Raw genomic sequence first — 14,959 nt, 5'->3', positions numbered from 1 at the left:
CACACCATGCTGGAGGTGCTGATGTCAAGCACACATTGAATGACCCTAAGCTGGCATGTCTGTCAGTAGAGCATCTCTGTTTATTCTTGCTTGGCAAGGAACAGGAGAGTGACAATAAGTGTCAGGAGCGTAGTCTCCTCATGAATACTGAATCAGCACAAAAGGCCAACATAGTTTTACACTTGCTTTCTGGCTCCTGACAATGCAGACAAACACCTCACATTGTGACCACACATGCAGCCAGCTTCCACTACTACACACACATGAACTTGTGCTGAATTGAAATCCTAATGGAGATCAGTGAAATGAAAAGAAAAGAAATGAAATGATATGGGTTTACCCTTGCTGATATTTGCCTGCATAAATTTGCACTCAACATCTCAAATGCCAATTAGCCATACAACAGCAGTGAACAGAGGCTAGAAAGTCATGGACTGACCTCCCAGGTAAACTGCAGAGGAAGCACGTTTTGCCTCCTTTATACTGTTGACAGTTGTCACACAGTGGGAGATGTGAGACCTGTTTACTGCACTTAACTGAAATTGCTGCTTCTACTTTTTACACATAACCAACACCAGCAGTACCTTTGCTGTGAAGCAGGAAAAAATAGGGTATTAATAAAGATATAAATGAAGATTCAGTTGCAGCTCTTAATTCACATTTTACAGATGTGACTAAGAATGGCAGTAGATGTAAGAATGACAGTAATTGTCATCTATGTCATCTATGGATTCTAGCATGTAGTTAGTGGGATGGGGGATGTAAATAGTAATCCTCTTTTTCTTGGAACTATGCTGCAGAAATAACAGGTAATTTGCATATACAAAGTGATTCAGTTAAGGAGAAAATGGATAAACATGATTTTAAGAGCTAAAAACACAGCCTGAATTAGAAGCAACTGATCTTTTGCATCATTTGTTAGCAGGTAAGCTGACTTGGTATCATAATGTAGAAAAGAGTTCCATCCAGAGAATGCTGCTTGTAGCTTTTTTTAAATGACAAAACTGTTGGGTACAAAACCACAACAGATTAACAAACAATTTTGTAACTATCTGTAACCTGCAGCGATTACATGTAGTTACTTCAATGTGCCTTGATGAAGAATTCAGCTATCTGCAAGAATAAATGTGAACTGCAGGATGCATTGATCACTGACACTTTGAACGCGGCCCTGGGTTCTTTCCAGGGCTACTTCTGAGGGTCACTTTGCCATGAACTCAGGACGCCATGACCCCTAACAAAATGGAGGGTGCAACAGCTGGGGCTGTGACAGACAGGGCCGTGCACCTCTCCCTTCATCCCCCTAAGTGCAGCCCTCCGGTGTGGGAAGACGTCCGACATCGTAATTATCTCTAATCTGCAGTACTAAGGCTCATATATAGCTAAACATGTTTGTAGATGGAACAGTGGAACATGTAACATTTGATGCGTGTTGCGTGATGATGACGTTTGAAAACATAAGGTTTGAGAACGTAAGAATGAAGTAAAACATCCCCACTCCCTGTGAGTGATATTATTGTGGATATAAACGACACCAAATTTTGGGGCCAGCAGAAGCGCATGTGCACAGACAGACAGCATGCTGTCTGCTGTACATGTTTATCAGACACAGGCACGCGTAGGCACAGGCGATGCAGACAGCAGGTGCAGTCTCCAAAATTCCCTGTACTTCACGCCTGTGGAGAGCAAGCCAGCAGAGACATCTGTAACACCAGGAAGTCTCACAAGGAGGGTATTTAGGATGGTGGAGACTTAACTGGCCGAGCCGAGGAGCAGGCACAGTCTTATTACCTCTCCGCTGAGTCAACCCAGGCACTCTGCCTACCGGCTGGTCAGGAGTCGCTGATCAATGAAGGGAAATGCAGCCAGAATTTGATCCGGCCCTTCACAATTACCCAGAGTTGTATCTCCACTGATATCAATCCTGTTCCAGCTCGACGTCTTTATCGATCTCCCCCACAGGGCTCGTTAAATAAAGTTCAGAACTGAATGGGTTCTATTTTAAGTTGACACCTGCCTGTGTTGTGTTTGAACAGCTTACAGGAAGTGCTCAGAGGTTTGGGGGCAGGATTCTGAGTTCTTCTTTTTTGCTGCTGAGCTCCTGCATACATATTCAGTAACGCAGCACAGCACATGTGTTTCCTGCTGGGAATATCAACCACGTGTTCATCACGCAGTAAATTAGCCGCAACACCCAAGGAGCAGCACCACCCACCCACCTAACTCCATCCCCGCCTGCTGATCCCTATAGTTACGCTACAGCGGACTCTCTGCTGGCCCGCAGGGAGTGGGCTACTCTGTATGCGAGCTGCATGAGGTAAAACCAAAGGAACTGTGGGAGGGGAGTCTTTTTCAACTCAACATTAGCCATCCGGCTTCACTTGGCCCTGTCAGCCACTGATTCTGCAGACAGTGAAGGGAATAAAGTGCAGAGGGGATGTGGGGATGTGTGTGTCACATATCGGGTTTTGAATTGGCTGAGGCATTAACACGTAATGAATTGACAAAGATTCCCCCTAGCTACTTCATTTTGTCGAGCAACGTCATCTCTGTCCCCCATTTGCTTAAAATCATTTAAAAGAACCATTATACATTTGATGTTTTTCAGGTCAAGGAGCCTGAGTGACAGGTCACTGCAAAATCAGTTCTTCATCCATGAGGAACTGGGAGAAGCTCAAAGGCAAAAAATATGACAGCCTGTTTTTTTCTATGCATTCAGTAAGGTTATGATTCTCTTAAAAGGTACATGAGCCCTGTTTAAACAAGGCACTGCCATCTGCCAAATATTCAGACTGTAACCTGTGTTGAGTGGTGGAAACCATGTTTTCTGCCTGTGCATTGAAAAATGGCGCATCAGCACATGTTGCTGCACCCCGGGTTCACCCTGATTTCAAATACATGGCAAGGTTGCTGCTTGTGAGGCAAATTGTTTTCTTGTTGGTCTTTAGAGCACTGTTGAAAGGATGTGAAATTAAACATTACAGGGCTGTTAGATTCAAGCCCACATAAATTTCCATTTGGCAGCCCCTTAAGATAGAGTCACTCTCTAACTGGTAGAGTGACTTTCCCAAAGTCATGGAAGTACAGTACCTTTGTTTTCCTGCTAAAACGATAAAAGCCACTAAAACACGTATCCACCAAAGTAGCCATGACCCCTGAATAGCTTCCTGTTACCTTGCTTTTTTTTTCATAAAGAATTTAAGCATCCTTGAGATGTTTGCTTTTCATTTTGGATGTTGTGAGCAAACTCAGACATAATAAAAAAATGACAAAGTCAAAAACTTTTTGTTCTTTGATTGCAACAGAATCACAATATATAGTCTCATGGTGGTACAATCTGAGGTGGTAGTTTTAACAGGAATTTTATCTTCAACAGGACCACCAAACCATTGCTAGGGCATGATTCAACAATCTGAAAAATTGCAAGTGGATTTGTGGAATGTTTCTTATGAAAAACGTGTGTTGGAATATATTTTTTTAACAATTTTGCACAGTTGCAAATATGACAGACAAAGTGGTTTATCAATGTAATTTTCATCATCTTTTCAAACCACATTTTTAATATTTTTGTCAAAATTGTCAAGTTGAGACTAGTCAAATGTTGTGACATACAAACTAGATCCCAACCGATATAGGATTTTTAAGACCGATACAGATTTCGATATTTGAGGATTTAAAAATCCAATGAATATTGGCCGATATATCTTTTTTTTCCCAGAAACACATAACATAAAGATTTTCCGTAACATTTGTTATGTGTAGTTATTTAAGAGTCCTCACCAAGATAACATGACATAATGCAGTTTAAAAATAAACTTGTTTAACAAGTACAACAAAATATATGTAAGTTTTGATAAATAAGAGTCAAATGTATAAAAATATAAAAAAAGTTTAACTTTGATAACTTTGTTTGGCTACCAAGCCATAGATACTTGTTCAGCTCATGTTTATTTACATATCCCCTTTGGTTTAACCCTTTCGCATGCAACTTATTTTTTATGCTACGTAGCGCGTGTTACATGGTTCGTTGTTTTCATTAACTTTATTAAGCTTCTCATAGTTTTCAGTTAGCATTTGCTATATTTTTTAGAGTTAAATTGCTGTTTCCTCAAAGCTAAACTTAGCTAGATTTTCTCCAATCTAGTGTTCTAATCGCACCAATTTTACTGTACGCGCTAAACAGCTAACCACACCGGTGTGACCGTATGCGCGAAAGGGTTAATAATTTCCAATGCACTGACTCCAACTACAGACATGCGAGTCACAGATATATTTACCATTGCTTCATTTAGGCAGAAAAAACTTAAACACTATAGTTTAGCCGCTCATTAACGTTAGCGGTCTTCCACTGATAAACATGGCATTAGCTAGCTTTGTGGGTAACCTAATTTAGCAATGGACAGCGTTATAAGCTGCTGTAAGCGATTTTGCCAGAGAATTTTTAGAAGTGACGAGGGAGAAATGATAGGACCGTTGTTTGTTTACTCACTGGAACTGCCACACTGTTTCATAAATAAACCTATAATCAAGTCTGTCAACAGCTTAGCCTACAACACTCAACTACCATAACATTAAACATAATTTTGATGTTTGACTGACGGTACCGGCTTTCACGTTACTGCAGCAAAACCAGGCATGGCTGACATGTATGTTGTCAGGCTTATTTAGGCTAAGAGGAGAAGTGATGGGGGATATTTATTCTTATTTAGGTAATGTATTTCACGTGACAATTATCAATTTACCATGAACACAGATGATCTCCATCGTGGGCAACTCTTCTTGGGTCAGCTGGTTGTTGTGATATGTGGCGTCCCAAGCACGTGTGTTGCCAACATTGGAGTTGTAGTGTGCCCTCTGGTGGACAAACTACACAACGACAACACTCCTAACATGGTTGAAGGATGCATCTTCCGTCTCGCCATTTCTTTTTAATTGTCATTTATCAGCCGTTATAAACACCGATACCAATTTACTGTATCTGCAATTAGCTCATATTGGCCGATAATATCGGCACGCCGATTTATCGGTCGGGCTCTAATACAAACCTACAAAACATGCTGAACCTATGGTAATAAAACTTGTTACAGTTGTAGCATGGAGATTTTCCCATTTCTTTAAAAAACCTGCTGTTTACATTTCCTGTATGGCTGGTGAAGCCAGTGGATTTCAATGAACTATTGAGGGTGGATGCCTCTCTTTGTAAAGAACAGAAACATGATTTTTTTCAGTTTCAACAAAGGTTGCAGTCAGCAGAAGCATTAAAAAATGTATACTGCATTTCATAGCTTTTGTTTGTGATACAATAGTTGTTAATGTAATTTAAACAAAAATCAATACATACTGACATGTACTGTCCCTCCGGCTCAACAGTGCTGATCATCTCATGGGACTGATACCCCCTTCATAAAGGAATTGTTCACTTGTCTGTAAACGTAACCAGAGCCTCTGTTTATTAAGTCTCTGAGAATTATTCCTAAGAGTCCTGCTAAAAATACTTATAGGAGTAAAAAACTCCCACCTCATAGGAAGTAATGGGAGATATTTATGAAGCTTATTACTCCTACTCTCAGCTGGGAGTAATACAATTTCCTAGGAGCAGATATTAGTTGATTTTTATGACATGTGAAGCACTGCTAACAAATGGCAGTAGCCCTATTTTTCACTTTTTTTTCTCATATTCTGAAAAAATCCCCAATAAATTCAGTTTAATGCAGTAGTGAAGTAGTGAACATGATCAAAAATCTATTAAATGATTGAATGCAAGCAAATGATGCATTGAATGCATGAATGAATGCAAGCAAATAATCATGGATCATTTCTATTCTTAGGCAACTTGAAAGCAATAAAATAATGTTAATAATCAAAATAATAAAATGATTGATAAGACTGTATCATTATGTTTCTTCATGATGGTTAATATTGCCTTAATTCCTGATTTCCACCAGGAATAATAATGCTAGAAATCACATATGTGAACAAGTTTTCCGGCTTGCAGATATTATGCGGAATTGTGCGGTTATTGTTATTGTGCGGCTGGCTTTTTTGGGGCTTTTGCTGGATTTAGTTATGGAGAACGTGAGATCTCCTTTCGCAACAGCCCATTTCCCATCTCCACAACACTACGTATGCTCTTATGAATTCTATAGATGACATAATTAATACATGAAATATTGTTTAAGTCATTTATGGCTTTTATCCACTGCCACATATTGCTATAAATACTTAAATGTAGCATAAATGTTCTACATGTACATGTTGTAATTGAGCTGTGCAGCTGCAGGAATTCATGGGAATGGAGTCATCACCCATCAGTTTTGGAGGTATCCCTTCACACTGAGAAGGTGACATCCTAGTGAGACAAAATTATTTTAGTATAAAAACTTTCCCCTGTTGCCAAGTAACAAAGTTTAAGTTGTTATTATTAGAGGTAAGTAGTGACAACGTTTCTTACAAGGTCAGTGATAAATAAAATGCCATTGTTATCTGACCAATATGTTTCTTAGCAGCTCTGTGATGTCAAGTGTATGTAAAACGCATTTTCGCTCCCAAAAGCACATGCATGCTTTATGCACCCTCCATGTGGCCACTGCTCAGCAACTCCAAACAAGTTAAGGCAGCTTGTGAGGACTCCTGAGGTAGGAGTACTATTAAAACTGAAGAATCTTGGTAAGTAGCTTTTTCTCTCAAGAGTGGGACAAAATTGATATCACCCTCAGAATTTTCGACCACTTCAGACATATTCCCCACTGTAAGAGAGTCGATAAATATGGACCCAGAGCTCTAGATAAAATAGCAGGAACAGGAGTGTTAGGGTTCTTGTTGGTGGATGTTTGATTTTGTGCATTTCCTAGGCAAAGGGGTCTGTGCTCATGGAAAAAGAAAATGCTTTAGTCCAGGGGTGGCCAAACCTCTCCTGGAGAGCCACTTGTCCTGCATGTTTTAGATCTCTCCCTGCTCCAACATAGCTGATTCAAATGATCAGTTTGTTATTCAGCAGCTTCAGGAGTTCATAACGAGTTGATCATTTGAATCAGCTGTGTTGGAGCAGGGAGAGATCTGAAACATGCAGGACAAGTGGCTCTCCAGGAGAGGTTTGGCCACCCCTGCTTTAGTCAAACTTAAGCAAACAAGTGATAGATTTATTGATTAGAGACATATTCAGCCTGCAGCTCTTGCTTCAAGATGATGGAGTCAGTGCCACTGGGGATCCAAAAAAAATATTTCTCTGAATGGGATTATCTCCCTCGCCCCACCTTTTTGTCCATCCTCCTTTACTTCTCTATCTTTTTCTCTCTTTCTCTCCCTATTGCAAAGAATTTCTGGCTCAGTAGGCTTAATAAAACTCACCTTTGTCAGTTCTGAGATACATGTGATCACACTTTCACACAAATGTATGATGTTGCCACATTTTCACTCCCATGCATTCAAATGCTTGCACACTCACACTCACACCATTGTGTGTCATGACTGCTTTGAATGTAATTGCAAGCAATTGTACCCTGGAGCCGTGAGTGCAGTACCATAATCTAATTATGAAATAAACTGGGGAAGATTCAGGGCTTGATTTCAAGTGTTTCGCTGTGATCCCTTCTCTCCCCAATGGGAATGAATTGCTCACTAGAACTTGCTGAAGCCTCTGGCACTCAGTGTCTTTAGAGTGGAGATGAATCACTGATCCCTGATCAATTCTGAAGGCCAACTGTGTACCATGCTTGGACAATAACTCACTCATGAGCATTACATGAAAAAACATGCTAGAGACAAAAAGTTGCCAGAGACAACTGGTGGCCAAACCAACTCGGCAAACACTGGAATGTAAGTCACATTAAAGAGGAAGAAGAAGAGGACAAATGGCTTTGCCTCCTACAATGTCTAAGTGTACAAACAAGGGAAGAGCCTCCTTCCACAGGAAGGCCCACTCAGACAGGCTACATGAGCTGAAAGCACTTGGACAGGGAATTACTTTACATTCTGAACTTTGAACCTTGTCTAAGATATAAGGAGATTTTCAACACTTTCAGACTTTCAACACTTTCTTCCAGTAAGGTATGAAAGGGATTGGAGCCTATATCCTAAATGAGAACCAGGCTTTATCAGACTGATTTAGACTAACACTGACACAGTTTCATTTGGTCCGATTGGGAGCACTGAACTCGGTTCTCAGAGGATTATGGCTCCATTTACTAGCATGCTTGTTCTGTTTAACTGAATGTCATGTAAATCTCACAAGAGTCATCCATTTTGATCCATTGATCAGCATGGATTGGTTACCAGTGAATTTGTGAATGGAAAGGAATTCATCATCCACTCTCCTGTTCCTTTAGATGGCATCTTTAACCTGTCAGATGAATATTTACAGCTCTCATCTACACAGTGAACAATTATGTAGTGTGTCAAAAATGTACAATTTTGTCTTTCCTCCTTGAAATAGCAGAAGATAAAATAGCTGTGAACTTGACCCTCACTATCCTTCAGGCTTTCATATAACGGCCTCCTCTCTGCTTTGATGTAGGCTTGGGAGTCGGGGAGGGCTTCGGCGTACTCAGGGACAGACACTGCCCGCAGCTGTTGAGACACCCAGAGCCCACTGGCTTTTCCACAGTGCACACTGTAAATTGAACAAGCAGCTTCTCAAAATGCATTACATTGGTTGCTTAGCAGACGTTATCATTCAAAGTGACTTATCATTTTTACGTGTTATCCACTTATACAACTGGATATTTACAGGGGAAATTTTATGTTAAGTACCTTGCCCATAGGTGCAATGGCAGTGCCCCACCTTAGTGTAATTATGTGTACCATGTGAAATGCACGCATGAGAAAAATCCAGGTTCTTCAGGTATTGCTCTATGTTTGAACTATTTTCATATTTTCACTTCAATCATTATTCCAGACTAATGTTCTGAGAGTTAGGAACATATAAAATATGTCTTGTAGTTGTTTGTCATAATTTATTGATTTCTTGTCATTGAAGGCTACAAAGAACCTATAGATATATATACTCACACAAGTATGACACTGAATGGTGACATGCAAAATAAGATAAACTTTTGACCTGACTCTGGGTGCAAACTGACACTAACTGAATATGCTCAGATGTTTAAAAAATAATGAAACGCCACACAAATCTTCACACACTTGGTTGGATTCCTTCACACTAGCAATTCCATTCAGCATTGTCAAAGGGAACACATCTGCCACTGTTGCCAAGATGCTGGGTGCAAAGAAAAGATCAAAAGTGTGCTGAGCATCAGACAAAGCCATGGCCATTTTAGTGTCAGGAACAAATCAGGCTGTCCTTTCTGCCTCCACAGTTCAGATTTTCAACAGAAAACATAATTTCCCCACACTGTCTTAAAAGAGGTTAAAATAATGAAAAACAAAACCAACTGAAAGTGTCTGTGTTCACTGATACCATATTCAGTACATAAAATTAGATGGAACGGATTGTTTTACTTTTTGTCACTGAGCAAATACAAGGCACTTGAAAGAAAGATGCCTTTATCTCTTTTGCCATTACCTTGGTATTTTCTTGTCTTTCATGGCAATGATCAGAGTTGATGTAAGACTTAGCCTTAGCCTTTTTTTCTTCTCTTTATGAGAAGAGGTGGTGAGGATACCTGCAAGCAGCACTAGCTAAGAATGAACCAGCACCCAGGAAAACAGAAGAAACAAAGGACAGGAGGAAAAAAGAAATGGCAGACACTCACAGAGGAGAAGTTCTGCGGGCCGCATGTCTCCCCACGGTACTTGCAGGAGAGCAGCATGTCATCCAGCTGGTGGCCCAGACGGTCCATGAACTCCAAGTTGGTGCCCTCGAAATTGCGGGGGGGCAGGAAGAGACGGAAGTCAGACAGCTTGCGGAACCAGGCCTGCCGCTCATTCTGCAGCAGGTCCAGGATGATGGGCCGAGCAGTCCGGTTTGCCAGCAAGAGGCCCAGCCAGTGTCCAGCAAAGTACAGGTCGCTCTTGGTGAGCTTGTAGAAGCGGACGGGATTGTTGTTGCAGATGGTGACGGCGGGGAAGGCCAGCTCCTTGGCCCACTCCATGTGCACCTTGGTGTAGGTGGGGAAGGAGAGCCAGTAGAGGAAGCGGTTGGAGGACCAGGAGAGGAGCAGGCCCAGGGAGGTGCAGAGCGCCAGCAACCAGAGGGCTCGGTGCCTGAGGGAGGCGCGTTGTGAGCATACGTACTTCAGCCCGTGGAGGCGTGTCCTGGCCAGGAAGGCCCCGGTGATCCGGCCCACCCCACGGGCTGCATGCCGGCGCCTCCTCCTGGCCAACGCGGCGCTGGGGGATTCCCGCTCGGGACGGCTCCCCTCCAGTGCCATGGCTGCCCACAGCGCTCCTAGTGCAGTAGAAACAGCGTCATCCCCCAGCCTGGCCTGGAGGTCTGGGGCCCACATGAATCTCCAGCGCGTTAATCCACACTTGATGGGGAAGTGCACTCACGCCCTCTTCTCAGCTGCTGCCTGCGAGATCTCCCACTGCCAAGCCCCCAGCACCAAGTTAAATTCTACAAGGAACCTCTGCTTTTATCTCAGCTTTTCGTCCCTCTGATCCTCAGTCCAACTGGGCTCCCTGCCCTGACATTACTCTTCTTATTCAACTCAGCGGGAAAGCGGCCATTCCAGCTTCACTCGTGCGGCTACACGGCATGGACGATCTGCCCCTGCTGCTGCTGCGCTGCCCAGCTGACTCCAGCACAAAGCTGGGGCAGTGTGACAGCGAGAGAGAAAGAGGGAAAGAGTGGGAGGGGGAGAGAGAGAGAGAGAGAGAAAGAGAGAGAGAGAAAGAGAGCGATAGGGAGCAAGAGAGCGTAGGGGGGGAGAGAGAGAGACAGAGGGGAGGAGAGAACAGGAGAGAGCGCGGGAGAGAGAAAGTGATGAGCACAGAAAGAGAGCCGCACAAACAGATTTAAGGATGGACAAAAGGACAGGAGGGGAGGTGGAGGGGGGAAAAAAGAGAAATAGGAGATTCCTGTGGCTGGATGTTTTTCTGAACCTGCTGAACGAGGAAGTGAATCTGAGAGGAATGTGAAGGGAGGCAGCAGCTGTGTGAGCAGTGTCTCCTACGCTCTGTTTGTGCCTCCGGTGAGACAGGTCTCTGCAGAGCTGAGCCCTGCTCAGCCTCCGACACCGGGAGGGGAAGAGGCTGGAGTGGTTTCCATGCCGACGCTAGCCAGAGCATCTGCGCATCTTTAATTTTTCTTTCGTCTCCTTGCTTCTCCTCTTCTTCTCCTGTAATTGTAATCTTCACGGGGGTAACGGTAATGGCCACCCCCCTTTCTCTCTGATTCTCTCGCTCACTCCTGTCCTGCTCAGCCCCAGGGCTCTCTTCTGAAGCCCTCCACCCACCAAGGTGAGTATGAGCTGCTCTTCCTGAGGAAAGAGAACTCGGTCCACGCGCTCACGCTGCGATCACAGTGGTAGAGTTGCCTTGACTCTGTTATGGATTTTTTTGTTCTGTCCGGACCTATTCAAACCTGTCTGCTACAGCTCATATCTTCTTCTCTTATTTTTTTCTCTCTCTCCTCAAGAATCTGTACTTAAAAATATTTTTACTTACGGAAAAAAAATGTTGACTTTTCATCTGTAACAACCACTGTCTATGCCCATTCCCTCTCCTCTTTGAGTCAAGTCAAACCTCACCACCCCAAACATACCCTTGCTCCCCTCCTCTAGTTCTGCTGTCCTTCAGTGACCCTCTCTCTGTCCATGCAGCATGCACTTACCCTACCCTTACTGTGAGGCTCCAAAAAAGCTCACTCCAATTCAGCTGCTATTGCTCAACGCATTGTTGCACTCCTATCATGGCAGAGAGACGAATGTTTCAGAAGAGAGACAGAGAGAGAGAGAGAGAGAGAGAGAGAGAGAGAGACGGAGGGAGCGCACATGCAGCTCAGTGAGTTTCTTCTTTGACTCTCTCCCTTTCTCTTTTCTCTCTTTCTCTCTCTTTCTTTTGCTCTCTCTCATAGCTCTGTGTGACTCCGCTCTCAGCATTTTAATTTCCAGTCAGTTTTCACCACATAAATTATTTGGACTGTGCAGCTGGGAGGCAACCATAGACAGCAAGACAGCAGAGAAAACTAGAAGACCGTTTCAGAGAAAGGAAGAGAGACAGGCAAAAAGAGAGAGGACAGAGACAGGAGAGTGTGAAAATTATATGAACTTGAGTAGTAAGGGACACCTCAAAATATAACTCCAAAACATAACGACCTTAAGCTATGCTCTGCTTGCTAAATCAAATGAAACCGAGTCACAAGGATAGCAGCAAATTCCTTTTCTGCAAGCTCTCCCACTCCCACAGGAACACATGGACCCCAATCCTGGCCTTGACTTAAAAGTGCCATTGTTCACAAGAGCTGGCAAGCCACTGGCTTAAGACAGCACATCACCTCCACTCAACTTCCATTCATATTTCTTCATTTGGCTCAGCAGTCCTGTTTCTTCCTCACTGATTCTTCACCACATGAAACAAAACACATCAGAGGGAGCTGACAGGACTTCATATTTCTCTTACAGCTCATTTGATTACATTTTCATTTCATCCTCTGCATAATATGCCATTCCAGGGAACATAATACAAGCAGACAGACACACACATTTACAGGCATAATGGATTCATTCATTCCACAGTATCCATTCACAAGAAAAACAAAGAAAAACCAAGAGACATGCAAAAACCTCCCAGAGAGGAGAAAATACAACTGCGGACTAAAGCTGCAAGGATTTCATTTTGTACCCCCGTTTTAATTACTAGACTGGAGTGGAAAACAGGAAAGGGAAAGAAAGGAAATGGAAAAAAAAGTTTAAACACATACATCAGATGTGAGATACTGTAATGCTGATGGCTCCTTCCCCCATGGTGCACTGCTATAAATAGTTCCATTCTGTATAGCTGGTCAGATTTGTTTTGGTATGGTTTTAATGCCTGACTGCGATTCTGGAACTCAGTGGCATCTGGCACCCCAGGTTTCAATATTTTTAGGCACGCCACCGGACACACGCTGCTCAGCTGTGGGTTTGAGACGGACACACCTGGATTGCACTCAGCTTGCTCTCTGCAGCTAGGGGAGGGCTCCAGCTACCTCATCAAAGGACAAGCTGTTGTTCTTGCACAGCCTCAGAAAGAGATGTTACAAAGTGGTGGTGGTGGTGGTGGGGGGGGGGGGGGGGGTGTCCCAGGAGGACCAAACCACTGGACACTATACACCAACCAAGCATAGCATAGACAAAAAATAAGACATTTCAGCCTACTTATGAAATGCATCTGTTTGTACAGGACACAACTGGCCCTTTCTCTTGCACCCAAAAATACTGTACATGACTGGTCTTTAGCCAACTCCTCTCCATTCAATACATTTATGTGGACACAAATAAATCACTGGTATTTTGCATCACCGCACAATGCTGTTGGAGTACCCTGTGTCTGCATTCGAAACTCGTGCAATGCAACATTTAAAATGAACTGAAACACAGCTAATTTTGTTTTCCAAACCAATAAGGACAGCTGACTCGTCTGGACCCTTTCTGTGGTGTTGTGACACTTGTTGTTACTACTGTTTAGTACTGAGTCAATGCAATGGTCAGTGACAGTTCATTTGAGCGCAGAGAAACATCCTCACGCGCATGTTCATTTCTGCTCTCGTGTGGAAAACTTCCATCTCATTCACAGAAATTTTGACTTATTCATTCTGATTGAACCCCTGATTCTAGTTGCTGCCTTTATAATTTATCCATTGTCAGGATAATATTGCCTTAGGAGAGCCAAACAACAATATATTGAAAGGTTTGCCTAAGTGCAGTGAAGACTGACCTTGGATCTGTGATTTCTGGCATACTGCAATACTGCAGAACAGGATCACAGTTGACTCTAATTGTTCTAATCAAAGCGTGAGAGAATCCATTTAGAGCCCATTTCCCAGATGAAAGTGCTTGCAAACTTGAGTCACTTGAGGAAAAAAGGCCACATTTTCAGCAGCATCTGTGGTGATCTGTACGGCTGAAGCCCTGAGGAAACAGAATCTCTCCTCCCCTCTCCTGTCTAAAGATGCACAGAATTAAAACTGGAAGAGAGGAGGCATAAAAGAGAGGCTAAGAATTCAATCTATTGCTTGAATAAAGACACCACCTCTGGCATACGCAACTGATTACTGCTCTGTTCTGGCCACCCTTTTTTGTTTCTTTTTTTTTGCATAGCTGAAATTGCACTTGTCTTTGAAGAAAAATGGCCTGAAATTATGCTGAGGAGACTTGCTGGTTAAGGGAATGCTTCATTTCAGTTGAAATGAATTGCAAGGCTGTTTCCTTGAAAGTTATTGTGATGTATTACACAATAAAGGGCAGTGAATCCTTATGGAATAATCATAGTGATGCACACTTTTCAGAGTTAAATGTGTGATTTCATTGTCACTGGCAATGAAATCATTACAATTAAGAAGTTTGCAGTGCAGACCATTGTCAAGGGTAGAACATTCTCAAGGTTTCAATTTAACACAGCAAGCAATATCATTTTTGAATTTGTGTTTTTTTAAATTATTTTTCCTCTTCTCTTAATTTTCTACATGTAGTTCATATTATGCACTGTAAAATACAAAACTGTTAATTTGTGATAATGTGTGTTGTTCTTTTTCTAGGTTGCTTAATTCAATTCATGGGGGGTAGTGCAAACATTTGCACAGGCACACAAAAGAGAAAATTACTTCTAATAAAGCATCTGCAGACAGGACTGAGGAGGGACCTTCTTCTATAGTCCTTACTCTCAACAACAAGAGCATTCAGCAGCCCCCTTTGTGAGTGGCAGTTGACATGGGCTGGGGGCTTTGACATCACTGATTTGGAGATCTGGCTGGACCGCTTGCTGCTCCTCTCAAGATAGTGCTACAGTGTTAATGATTTCCCAATGCAGAAGAAAATTATAAACTGCATTCGCCCTCAGAAAAACAAAATCTTATTTGTCG

General features: G+C 42.7%; 1 protein-coding gene across 2 annotated transcripts in view; it reads right to left on the bottom strand.

The window, feature by feature from the left end:
- LOC118780201 (acid-sensing ion channel 2-like) overlaps window positions 1-14,959 on the bottom strand; it is a 266,399-nt gene that overhangs the window by 88,711 nt on the left and 162,729 nt on the right. The window contains exon 1 of one of the 2 annotated variants that reach the window (XM_036532581.1): window positions 9,711-10,723. The exons of the other annotated variant lie outside the window; for it this stretch is intronic. Coding sequence (XP_036388474.1) covers window positions 9,711-10,403 — 693 coding nt within the window. The 5' untranslated portion in view covers window positions 10,404-10,723. Of the gene's footprint in view, window positions 1-9,710; window positions 10,724-14,959 lie in introns of those variants that run through there. 2 annotated transcript variants of the gene reach the window in all.

The sequence above is a fragment of the Megalops cyprinoides genome, chromosome 1, assembly GCF_013368585.1.
Source record: "Megalops cyprinoides isolate fMegCyp1 chromosome 1, fMegCyp1.pri, whole genome shotgun sequence".
NCBI lineage: Eukaryota > Metazoa > Chordata > Actinopteri > Elopiformes > Megalopidae > Megalops > Megalops cyprinoides.
Note: the sequence above shows the minus strand (reverse complement) of the source record. Positions and strands in the feature narration are given on the sequence as shown.